This window comes from Drosophila virilis, chromosome 2, assembly GCF_030788295.1.
Source record: "Drosophila virilis strain 15010-1051.87 chromosome 2, Dvir_AGI_RSII-ME, whole genome shotgun sequence".
Taxonomy (NCBI): Eukaryota; Metazoa; Arthropoda; class Insecta; order Diptera; family Drosophilidae; genus Drosophila; species Drosophila virilis.
Genome location: NC_091544.1, coordinates 24297129 through 24309270, shown reverse-complemented (window position 1 = coordinate 24309270; position 12142 = coordinate 24297129). Strand labels below are relative to the sequence as shown.

Below are 12142 nucleotides of genomic sequence, written 5' to 3'. Positions count from 1 at the left end.
TACATTTTGAAAAAAACACAGAGTCGCATGTGAGCGTAGTATATGGTATAATGAAATTGTGCTCAAAGTAAATATTTATATAGTTTAAGACTTTAGAAAATAAAAATGCCTCAACTTAACACTAGATTGAAGCACAACAAGCTATATTAACAAGCATTATAGGCGATTACCGGGTATGTTAAGTACTAAAATCCCATTTTTATTGACAATAATCACAATTGAAGTACGTCCACTATTACGCCCACTCGCAACGCTGTAGACAGGGCACGCTCAGCTATACCGCCAAAAGCATCCCTTGAGTGTTGAAGCCGCCAAAGCCCAAACGAATCTGCCGCATAATCAAGATGCCAAGTTTCTGCCCAAGGCAACCAGCAGCAGACCCAACGCTACCTTCACATTTACATTTACATTTCCATACACAGATCCAGTTGCTGCCACTGTCAACTTCACCCCCTCTGCATGCAGGGCGTCAATATTTGCATTTGTAATAACAATATTTTGATGGCATACCCGAAATGCGTGCGTAAATCTAAAAAAGATTTGTTATTGCTGCTCGAGCTTGCGTTGTATCCGTGTTCGTGTTAGTGTCGCGCGACTCAGACGCAAACAACAAATGGGCGGCATGTGAAGGGGCGAGACAACATTAGCAACAACAATGACTACTAATACTACTACATATCAGCTCGTGATGGCAACATGCCAGTGGCACATCGTGTGCCTGGCCAGCTCGATGCCGCTCAGTGAAAGTTATTAAAATTTCATAAAAAATATAACAACAGCAAATTTGATTCTTCTATTGCCGCATGAGCTCTGTGCCGGTGCCGGTGACAGTTGTGTATGCTCTCTCTGAGTGTGACGGGCTCACAAATTGAAAATGTGCTGATCAACTATTCGGCGTGTCTTGTATATTAAAATATTTATTCAACAAGCGCACAGAACAAAAACCAATTTGAACGCAAGCAACTATTAAATGCCCTGTCATATGCACATAATAAAAGTTAAGAAATCTTGCCGAAAGTTTGTAAAATTAAAATTATATTATACTGATTTTTTGTTACTTGCGTAGATATTCAGTCCTATGACAAGCGATGGCTACCTAGCAGAATCTCAGTTTACAAATAAAATTTTAATTTCTTATTAATAAATTTCGTGATCAAATTCTAATACCCGGTTGCAGGGTATAGAAAAAATGCTGGTACTTTGGAAATGGCGCACAACTTTTGACACCAACGCGTCGTTGTCACTGTCACTTGTCATGGCCAAATTGGCGCATCTTATGAGCGATGATTGGCTGCCTGATATTATGGATCACCTTTGTGGGCGGTGCACCTAGCACACAGAGACGTCAACATCTGCTTGCGGGCAACTCTGGTTCAGGCTGCATGTCAAGTGTTAGAAGTCAAGCGTGCTCAGATTTAATTTCGACTTTGATGAATGAACTTTGATTTCCAGTCATATTTATTATGCGGATTTTTGTAGGATTCAGAGATGCTGCACAGTTGCCTGTTGTAGGTGGCAACATCCCGCAATAAATCAGTGGGGCTTTTGCAAAAATAGTTTTTATATATTTATCAATTTGTTTTTACAGTGGTAAATTAAAATGATAACTTGATTATTTTTATTTATTGAATATATTTAAAGCATGTTTATTATCTAAGCTACTTTCTTCATTTTCAATGCTTTTGAGCCAGTGTGCAGCGTTACGCTAAAAAGTTCTACAGGCTGAAATTATTCTCAAATTGATGGATGTATTATAATAAGTTAGCTATGCCTGATGCTTTACATTAATATAATTTGTGTAGTAAAAATTCATTTAATTTCTTTGCATTCATATAGAATAATTTCACGCTGTGCCGTGCTTTGGGCGGGGTTGGTTTTACGCGTATTTCGCGTGAAAATATTTTGGTTTATTTTTGGTACATCATTTCGTTGGCATTTTCAATATAGCCACACACACATTGATATACACTTGTACACGCACACACATTCCGATAGATACTCAAAAACGCATGGGCTTCAAAATTACTCTTTATTGGTTTTGATACGCCAAAAAGTTTTCGACTTGGTAAGGGGGTTTTTTTTTTTGAGTGGAGTCTGTCACCTGCTTAGAAAATAAATTTCATCTATGGCCTATAATATTGCAAAGCACTTTTGACGCAACCACCGTCCTTTTTAAGGTATTTTAATATTTTCCATTGGCATATTGCTCATACGAAGCGGTGGCCGTTACCTCTGGTCGGAAAATGTTGCGTTTTGGCAACGCAATAGATTATAAATTACTTTGCCAAAGTGATTGTGCGATGCGGATATCATTGCCATGACGCCGCTTAAATTATCTGCCAAATAAAAATCACTCATACGCCATGTGCTTTGCAGCCTTTGCTTGTCGGACCGTTGCAAGGGTATGTTGACAAGAATCTTGTAATTTATCAGCCAAGCCGTGGCAGTCATTTAGAAGTTTACAACTGTCGCCGTCAGTAATCAGCTTTATTTTTGTGCTGATAATATTCTGCTAATGTGCTTTGAGTTTGGGGTCGGGGTATTTTGGCCATCATCTCGGGCTTATTTACTTTTGAGTTGCTGTGTCATGAACTTTGCCGATTACAACCCAAGTGTCGTTTCCCAGAATTGGTGCCACCCTTCGACAAATTCAAAATTGCTTGCTTTATTATAATTCCAAATTTTTATTTTCATATATTTTTTTCGTAAATGATTTAATTCTTCCAATTTAATTTGTAACATTTCGTTTTAGCTTTATTAGTAATTCACATAGCTTATGATTCTTGGTTATATTGCCTGCTAGTCGAGGCTAATTGTTTTGTTCGTTTCTGTTGTTAAATTTTAGATCTCGCATCTTGTATAGAAAACGGCATAGCAATACCCCAAGTAACGAAAAAAGTTTGCAGAAAAATAAATAACAATCACATATACACATTCATACAAATACATATACAAACATATATTGTAATAGTATGATTTTCTTCGTTGATTTAACTTATGTTCGGGTTGCCTCTTTATTTTTAACAACACGTCTTCTTACTGCTAGTACTGTAGAGAGACTGCCTTCCACTTCTTCTCTGCAGCCGCTTTTCTTTATCGATATTTACTTATCGTACTGTTATAATTAACATAGATAGTGACACTATAATACCCTGGCTAGGGTTACCAATGATGCTCTTATCCTATTACAACTCGGCCATCCTGACAAAGAGAGCTCCCGATCTCTGTCTTTTATATGTGTATCTATCTTTATAACTAATGCTTATTGCCTATTTTCGCATCCAATGCTTAAAGTTTTGGCTATTCCAGATACCAACGTACGGGTTGCGAGATAATTGAAAGCCTTCTACATCCTTTAACAAGTATCTATCATTTTTTAAAATCTTTTCTATACTATAAGGCCCTTTATATCTTGGTATTAACTTTTTTGAAACTCCTGGTGTGCTATCAAAATTTTTTACCATGACATAGTCACCTATTTTATATTCTACTGATACTTTCTTCTTTTTATTAATCCGCTCTTCATTTCTGATTTGAGCTTCTTTTTGACATATTTCTCCACTCTTTCTTATATTTTCTAAATTTCTTTTATCACACGTGTTCACCTGTGTAAACTCTTCTAATTTTTCTTTTAATTCATCAACAACTTTTCCTTTCTGTTGTAATCCGAATAACATTTCGCTTGGAAATTTCTTTATGCTTTTGTGTTGTGTGTTGTTTATTGCATATTCAACATTTTCTATAATAACATCCCAATGTAAACCATTTTCTGGCTCCGCCATTTTTGCCATCATCGGACCCAAGTCTCTATTCAACCTTTCCACCTGACCATTTGCTTGCGGACAACCCGTTGCTATTTTAATATGCGTTACTCCCTCATTTTTTAAAAATTCATCAAACTCTTTTGCAGTAAAACAACTCCCTCTGTCCGATACAATGAACTTAGGTCTACTATACGCTCTGAAATAATCTTTTAATGCCTTAATCGCTTCTTTCGTACTTGTTGTCTTTGCTGTATATAGTCTAACAAATTTTGAAAATCCGTCAACCACCGCCAATATATATTTATTAGCCCTTCCTGCATTAATTGGTCCATAATGGTCTATATGGATCATCTCCCACGGTTTGTTTCCTTTCGGTATGCTATGTAATAGTCCTTCACTCTTACCCGTCTTGGGGGCGAAGGCAATGCATTTTAAACAATTCCCTATATGCTTTATTGCTTTTTCCTTAATATATGGGAACCAGTAACTCTTTCCAATGGCATCAATCATCTTATCTCTCCCAGCATGTCCCAACTCATCATGATATTTGTAAAGTACATGTTCTTCCATATCCTTTGGTACATAAAAAACTAATCTGCCATCATTTGTTTTTCTGTAAATGACCCCATTTCTCATTTCGAATAGCTTGTGCTCTTCTTTTTCTAACATCTTTCTAATATCTACCAGTTTGTCATCTTTGCTTTGGCAAATAACTAAATTGTCCTCAAAACTATTGGATTCAATAACTAAAATGTCCTCATAACATCTGCTTAACGCATCCACATGTTGCATTTGCTTGCCCGATCTATGCACTAACTCAAAATCGTAATTTTGTAGTTCTAACGCCCATCTAGCAATTCTCGGATTTAAATCTATTTTGTTAAGCGTTAAAGTTAAAGAGTTGCAATCTGTCATTATTTTAAATCGTTTTCCCTGCAGATATATACGAAATCTGCGTAATGCGTAAATGATGGCTAGCGTTTCTAACTCAAAACTATGATATTTAGACTCTACTTCGGTTGTTCTTTTAGAAAAATAAAAAATCGGGTGTAATTTCCTATCTTCTTTTTTTTGAAATAAAACAGCCCCAAATCCCACTGCGCTGGCATCACAATGTAGTTCTATTTCTTCTTTGTAATTATATATTGATAGTACTGGCGCCTCTAACAATTTATCTTTTAACATATTAAAACACTTAAACTCCTCTTCTCCAAACTTGAATTTCTTATCTTTTTTCAATAAATCATATAAGGGTTTAGCTAATATAGAAAAGTTTAAAATGAACCTCCTGAAGTAGGAGCATAACCCTAGGAAACTTTGTACTCCCTGAATTTTGTTTGGTATTGGAAAGGATTTAACCGCTTCTAACCCTTTTTCATCAGCCCTAACGCCTTTACTATCCACCACAAATCCTAAATATTTAACGCTGCTTTTAAAAAATTCACACTTATCTAATTTCAACTCTAATTTGTTTTGCACCAGTCTTATAAACACTTCCTTTAAGGTCTCCATGTGTTCCTTTATGTTTGTACTTGCTATCATAATATCATCCATGTAAACAATTACCTTATTATCTTTTATCATATCACAAAATATGTTATTAACAAATCTTTGAAATACATGTGGCGCAGTTTTTAAACCCATGGGCATCCTAAGAAATTCATATTGTCCTAGAGGGGTAACAAATGAAGTGTATTTAATAGATTGCTCATTAACAAAAACATGAAAATACCCGTTTTTTAGATCCAACTTTGAAAATACTGTTTTTCCGCATAGTCTGTCTAATAAATCGTCGATCAATGGTAGCGGGTAGTTGTCTCTACATATAATTTTGTTCAGTCTTCTAAAATCAATACATAACCTCATGTCTCCAGTTTTTTTCTTCACTAGTACTATAGGTGATGCATACTCTGAACAACTTGGCCTAATGATTCCATCTTTTAAATAGTCGTCTAATAATTCTTGCAACTTTTCTTTTTCCATATAAGATAACCGCCTAGGTGTACAATTAAATACTTTGTCGTTTTCTAATCTTATGCTTAACTCATGTCTTAATTTTGGCTGATTTGGCCTTTTCGCTTTTACATAAGTATTTTCAAATAAATTTTCAAATTCACACTTTGTGCTGTAATCAATATCTTCACTTAAAATATATATATTTTCTCTTTTGTTAGAATCTTCCCAACTTATTGTTAAGATATCCTTCTCAAAATTCTCTTCTAACACTCCCATGATTTCGCTATTCACTGGCGCTTCATTAACATGATTATTAATTTTAACTGCACTGTTTCCTATATCTTCTATAATCACCTTTTCAATCCCGGTTTGATTATAGATAATTTCATCACTAACAACTTCTTCACTATCAGGTTCGAGCTTAAGCTCTCCATAACTAACTATCTCATCACTAACAGTTTCGATCCCAATCACTTCATTTCTAACTATTTCACCACTAATTATTTTATTTCTAACTATCTCATCACTACCAACTTTATCACCAAGCGTTTCCGGACTAACAATTTTCTCACTAACTAATTCATCACTAACAGTTTCATTACTGACTATTTCCTTATTAACGATTTTATCATTTAACAATATAGTTTCATTTTGCTCGTGTTTTATATCTTCATCGTCCACTTTTTTTTGTTTTTCTTTGTAGCTTGTAGCTATGATATCATTTTTACCATTATTCTGGTGATCAACTTTATGCCCGTTCACAATTTTTAATGTTCTTAAATCAATATTTAAACCAAAAGAATCCATAAAATCTCTACCAAGCACAGCGTCATACCTCATAGACTCATTTGCCACAATTATAACATTAAAATAAACATTTATTAACTTTTTCTTCATAAAACATAAAATTTTTCCAAAATTTTTCAATTTACTTTCATTTAAACCTACATACGAATTTGCATCTGGCATACGCTTTACTTTTAATGGCACAAACTTTTCCTTTAAAAATGAAATAGGGCTGCCAGAGTCTATAAGGCATTCTGCAATTATTGATTTGTTAAATGAGTTACTAAAATGAATTCTTAAGTATCTTACATATTTGTTTTCCATATCATACTTTTTATTTGGACATCCTGCTATTAAATGATCCTTTGAGCCGCACGCATAGCAAGATCCTGCCTCCCGTTTGGGCTTTAAACAATCTTTGGCCCAATGGCCCTTAACATTGCAATTGTAGCAACGTTGTTGTTTGTCCGCCTGTGCTTCCTGTGCAGTTTGTTTCACTACATGGTTTCGTACCCGTTTAATTGGCAACTTTATAGCTGCAAACGCACGTAAAATTTGAGCCGGATTGGTAAAGCAATGCATACTAGCTTGAGTGCGCAAGTTTTCGCAAGGTATGCCTCGAATAATACCCTCCATTAACTCCTCTACATCAATGTTGATGTCCTGTGCCAATATGCTTTTTTCGCTAAAATATGTGGCGAACACCTCATCTGGTTTCCAAACCCGATCCTCGAACTTCTGTCGTAGTTCCGACTTCGAAAATCCTCCCCCGAAGGCCAAAACCAATTGATTTAGCATCTCGTCAATCGGAGCAATGATGCGCATAGGGTCTGCATGCAACCACTTCAAAGCACCGCCTTTCAATTTGCTTATACAAAGCAAGTGCTGTTGCATATCATTTAGTCTGTAGATCTTGGCCACATTGAAGAATTGCATTACCCATTTACGCACCTCACTTTCTCCAGTAAATTCTAATAAAATTTCCTTGGCTAACATCATCGCTCCAGTTTGGATGCAATTATTTAAGTTGCCTCCGACAGCGTTGCCACTTTCGTCGATCCTTCCAGCTGCCCCAGCGTTGCCCGCTGCACCAGCGTGATCAGCTGCACCAGCGTTGCCATCCGTTCCAGTGTAATCAGCTGCACCAGCGTTGCCATCCGTCGACCGTGGTCTTTCTTCAGTGTGACCATCCTCTAGCTGCAATAAATCGCCGACTTCACTTTCTTGCTCTCCCCCGTCGCTCCCGCCGATGTGCGAGTTGCGGTTCACCGTTACTTGAAATTCTTCTAGGAATTTTCGAGACGCTTCAATTTCGAGACGCATCAATTTCAGCATCTCGGCGCCATTTGCTATTTCGTCACGCTGTTGTTGCATTATGTTTTGCAACTCATTTTGAGCCTCAATTGTCTGTTCCTTGTTACGTTGAACTTCAAGTTCCTTTGCAGCATCGTCTCGGATATCCACTGGTACCTTATTTAATCTCGCCATCAGCTCAGTTTTGGTACCCTCTGTTGGCAAATTTAGTAATGCCAACCAACTTTTCAATGTCGCTATTGACACGTCATTTATATTTATATTTTCCATTTTGTTGTGTTTTTTTTTTTTTCTGAGTCAATCCCACTTCTGATATTGTAATAGTATGATTTTCTTCGTTGATTTAACTTATGTTCGGGTTGCCTCTTTATTTTTAACAACACGTCTTCTTACTGCTAGTACTGTAGAGAGACTGCCTTCCACTTCTTCTCTGCAGCCGCTTTTCTTTATCGATATTTACTTATCGTACTGTTATAATTAACATAGATAGTGACACTATAATACCCTGGCTAGGGTTACCAATGATGCTCTTATCCTATTACAATATTATACTAAGTATATAAGTATATAAAGATCATTAGACATATAAATTAGTTTAGCTTTTGATTTGTTTATAAAAATATAACAAGTTCTTTGGAGTTTGTTGCCTTTATTCGTTTATTGTTAAGGAAAATCATATTGTGACTATTATACATTATACATTTACATTGATGCCTATTAATAAACGTTATAAATTACATAAAGAGCTTTGGCTCTTTATAATTATTTTGCCTTGCATTTTTGTGGTTTTCCGCTTTTCTTTAGCGGTAAACTAGTAACGAAGTCGACAACAAAATTCTTGTGGCTTATTAACATGAACATTCAACATGTTTAAGTTATATTTTATGTTGTTCTATCGTTTCTTGAAATAAGAAGCTTTTGGGGTCTCATTGTTTCCTGTGGTCACAAATTCGGAATACAATGGCCAATTGTTATTTATTTGCTTTTGATTTCCATAACAAAGGAGCATACATTTTTTTTAAGAACGTTACAAACTGTAGTTAACCTTTAACGAATATTCGCATTCACATTCAAATTTTTCTGATGTCCTGTTTTTGTTATTTGACACTTTCCAACGTTGTCCTTGGGCCGCAATTGCTGGAATCAAGTTGCTGACTTTGTAAGCAGTGCACAAGCCTTCCCTTTACAGGCTACACAGTCAACTTAATTCCAGGAACTGCAACGCAATTTCCATTTATCCAAAAATTGAATACACACAGCACTTTTACACGCACTTTTCAATTTAACTTTTAACACTTTGTAAAAACTTTACGTCTAGACTTGACGTTGAGTTTAATGAACTAACGATATCGATGTATTGTATATAGTACTTGAACTAGATATTGTGTTAAGCTTTATTTGAAGTTCACTAGATTAGTTTTGATTTTGACTGCCACTCACTTATGCATTCTATATTTGGTTTAACTATGAAATTTCGCTATTTACTATACATGTTTTGAGCATTCTTATTTCATGCGATTGTCGATCATATATAACATTTATTCTATATATAGATGTAATATGTACTACTTACACATATGTATATTTGGGTATAGTTACGTCAATTTAATTGCATTCTTGTGTGCCATATATTTATTTTAAAGTATTTTATTCATTTGGTATTTATTTCTTTCATGCGACAGATCGCCTAAATAAGTAGTTCATCATTTTTTATTTGGGTAATTGGCACAGTTTAAATTTTAGATTTTTTTGTTTGTTTGTATATATACTTTTATATATATTTATATATCTATTTATTTTTTGTTCTTCCTATTGCTTGGTTGCCTTATGTACTGATACCTATATTTAAATAGACTCTTAACATAATGTTTTGATTGCCCTTTGAATGATGTCATTAAGAATAGTTCTGCTGGGCGTAGAAATGTCTGTTAACGCTGAACGCTTTACAACCTGAGCTTAATTTAGTTGTAAAATTTATATATTTATATATAATTAAAAAAAAAAATTAACTATTTACACGACGGCACAACAAGTACGACATAATAATAAATAATAAATTACTCATGTTCACTCTGTTTCAGTAAAATAAAGCTCAATAAATTCGAAAGAAAAACAAAAACGAAAACAAACAGACAACGCGTTTATAGAGTGCACTATGTACACGAGTAATGCCGTAATGTTGACTTAAATATGTACAACATGAATGCAACCAGCATATTAATTTTAAAAATTAATGGAAAATGTAATTGCATTTGTTCGATTGACGCAACTTCGCCAATGTCCGGATTGCTGTTGTTGCCGTTGTCATCAGCTATTCTCAGTCCCTTACACGTGACTGGAGGCCGTTGCGGCAGCTGCGTTGTTATTCTTGTTCCATTTGTTGATATATTCCATGGGTATTTCGATTTGTATCTCTTGCACATCTTCGGCCGACAGGTTGCCTAGACTGTGCTTGGGTACGGGATCCGCCTTAGAGTCAGCTCCGGAGCCACGGGCGCCCGTTGCCAGCCGCTGCTGCTGCTGTGCAATGGGCGTCAGCAGCGCCTCGTCCCTGTATTATAAGTTGTCGACAAGCTGCGACTGTCGGCGATGCGAGGGCGTAGTCGAGTTGAGATAACTTTCCGAGTAGACGCTCTTGGCACGTTGATCGTAGCGCAGACTTGAGCGTCGTATGTCAATATCGAGTGGCATATGGCGATCCTTCCACCAGTTGCAGAACAGGCACAACAATGTATTGCGGAAGGCCTCTCGGAAATCTCTGTTGAAGTATGCATAGATCAGTGGATTGAGCGTGGAATTGAAGTAGCCAATCCAGAAGAGTATCGAGACAACAATTTCTGGCACCTGACATGGTCCGCAGGTCATGGAGAGCGTATACCTGTGAATGCATGAAAGAGTCAAGTCAAATAAATAAATAAATATAAATAATAACATTTAAATGGTAACTGTCAAAAAACCCATTTAAGAGCCACGTCACTCCGTGGCGTATAAGTAATATTTAATTATGCATGCGCAACTTCAAATAAATTATACTTGAGTCCCTTGCCAGCGGGTAGCATCGCTCACTTACCATAGGAAGAATGGAAGCCAACAGAGTATGAAGGTGCCCATGATGATGCCCAAAGTGCGTGCGGCCTTATGCTCCCGCTTCATTTTGATTAAATGTTTGTCCTTTGTCGGGGTATGCTCCTGCTCGACCTCATGCAGTGTCAATGTTTTCGATGAGCCCGAGCCACTCAGCGCCTCGCCTGGCAAAATAACATGATAAACGGGCAAGGATTAGCATCGGCTTCAGGCTCAGAATGCCTCGCTGTGTGCGCTTGTTTTTCTGTCTGCCGGCCAGACAGTCTGCCTGGCCGAATGGTAATTTAAGCTTTGTAACAGGACTCTTACCTGATGGCTGCATCGATGGACGATGCATGAGCATTGCATTGCCGTGGCGCATCATCAATTGTTTCTCCTGGCGGTTGGCCTCACGAAAAATGGCCAGATAAGTGAAAATCATAATGGTGCACGGTATCCAGAAGGAAATCGAGCTCGAAATGATGGCATAGAACTTGTTTACCACAAACGAGCACTGCTCGGGATTCTCCTTCACAAATATCTTATGCTGCTCTGTCGTATACCAGCCAATGAAAATGGGTAGAAATGAGAGCAATGCCGGCGATATCCATGTGTTCAACAGCATAATGCCAACCACGCGTTTCGTCATGCTAATCGGATACTTGAGAGGCTTTACAATTGCATAGTATCTGCAAAAAGGAAGCCATTGCAGGGCCACTGTTATTACTATTTCAAGTGAGCTGTCATATGTAGTATTAAATGAGCGCACACTCGCATCCATATATATTGGTGTGTGTATGTGTGTGTATATATGTGTGTACCCACCTATCCACAGATATGCAGCATAAATGCAAAATGCTTGCCGTTGAAAAGTACACATCCAAACTGTTCCACAGATCGCACAAGAAGGGGCTAAAGTTCCAGCTGAAAGTCGTTGGAATATTAAATAATGAAATTAAATAATATGTTTAAGCTTGCCGCAGATTACACTACATCAATAATATTATTCTTAAAAAGTCAATATTTGCTCCACAAAGTATGCTATGAAAACTTAAAGTCCCCGCCTCCCAGAGTTTCTTAAGTGTACTTGGGGAGTGGTTAGACCCAAAAGCCACTAACTGTCTTGTCAGCATATCTGATTTATGTGTTTATCGATTTCATCTTTGTTGGTTTCGGCTAGCAGGTGACATTGCCCATGAACTGGTACATTTTCATGGCAAGCGACTCTCGCAGAGAGCCCAAATTAAAATGCTTTAATG

At 36.7% G+C, this 12142-nt stretch overlaps 2 protein-coding genes across 3 annotated transcripts in view; both read right to left on the bottom strand.

Annotated features, from left to right (window-relative positions):
* Positions 1-2664: 2664 nt before the first annotated feature.
* On the bottom strand, positions 2665-8090 carry LOC138910889 (uncharacterized). Of its 2 annotated transcripts, none has more exons than XM_070206834.1 (2): positions 6816-8090; positions 2665-6760 (listed from the first exon to the last, which is right to left on the bottom strand). In XM_070206834.1, exons 1-2 carry the CDS (start codon positions 8088-8090, stop codon positions 6749-6751), a joined length of 1287 nt encoding a protein of 428 aa, XP_070062935.1. In that variant the 3' UTR covers positions 2665-6748. The 2 variants fall into 2 exon arrangements, with proteins under 2 accessions (XP_070062935.1, XP_070062934.1); XM_070206833.1 differs by having other exon boundaries at positions 6838-8090.
* Positions 8091-8149: 59 nt separating this feature from the next.
* The window catches only part of Octbeta2R (Octopamine beta2 receptor), a 48113-nt gene continuing 44120 nt past the window's right edge, over positions 8150-12142 (bottom strand). Inside the window, exons 4-7 of the mRNA XM_002055789.4 lie at positions 11709-11807; positions 11214-11572; positions 10891-11068; positions 8150-10698 (exon numbers count right to left, since the gene is read on the bottom strand). Of these exons, the coding sequence (XP_002055825.3) occupies positions 10377-10698; positions 10891-11068; positions 11214-11572; positions 11709-11807 (958 nt within the window). The 3' untranslated portion in view covers positions 8150-10376. The remainder of the gene's footprint in view (positions 10699-10890; positions 11069-11213; positions 11573-11708; positions 11808-12142) is intronic.

Coding starts and splice junctions, on each gene's coding strand:
- LOC138910889 (XM_070206833.1), bottom strand. CDS start 8,090: ATGGAAAATATAAATATAAATGACGTGTCAATAGCGACATTGAAAAGT. Junction 6,761..6,837: donor GCAGGATGTCCAAATAAAAA/GTATGATATGGA, acceptor CAATAATTGCAG/AATGCCTTATAGACTCTGGC.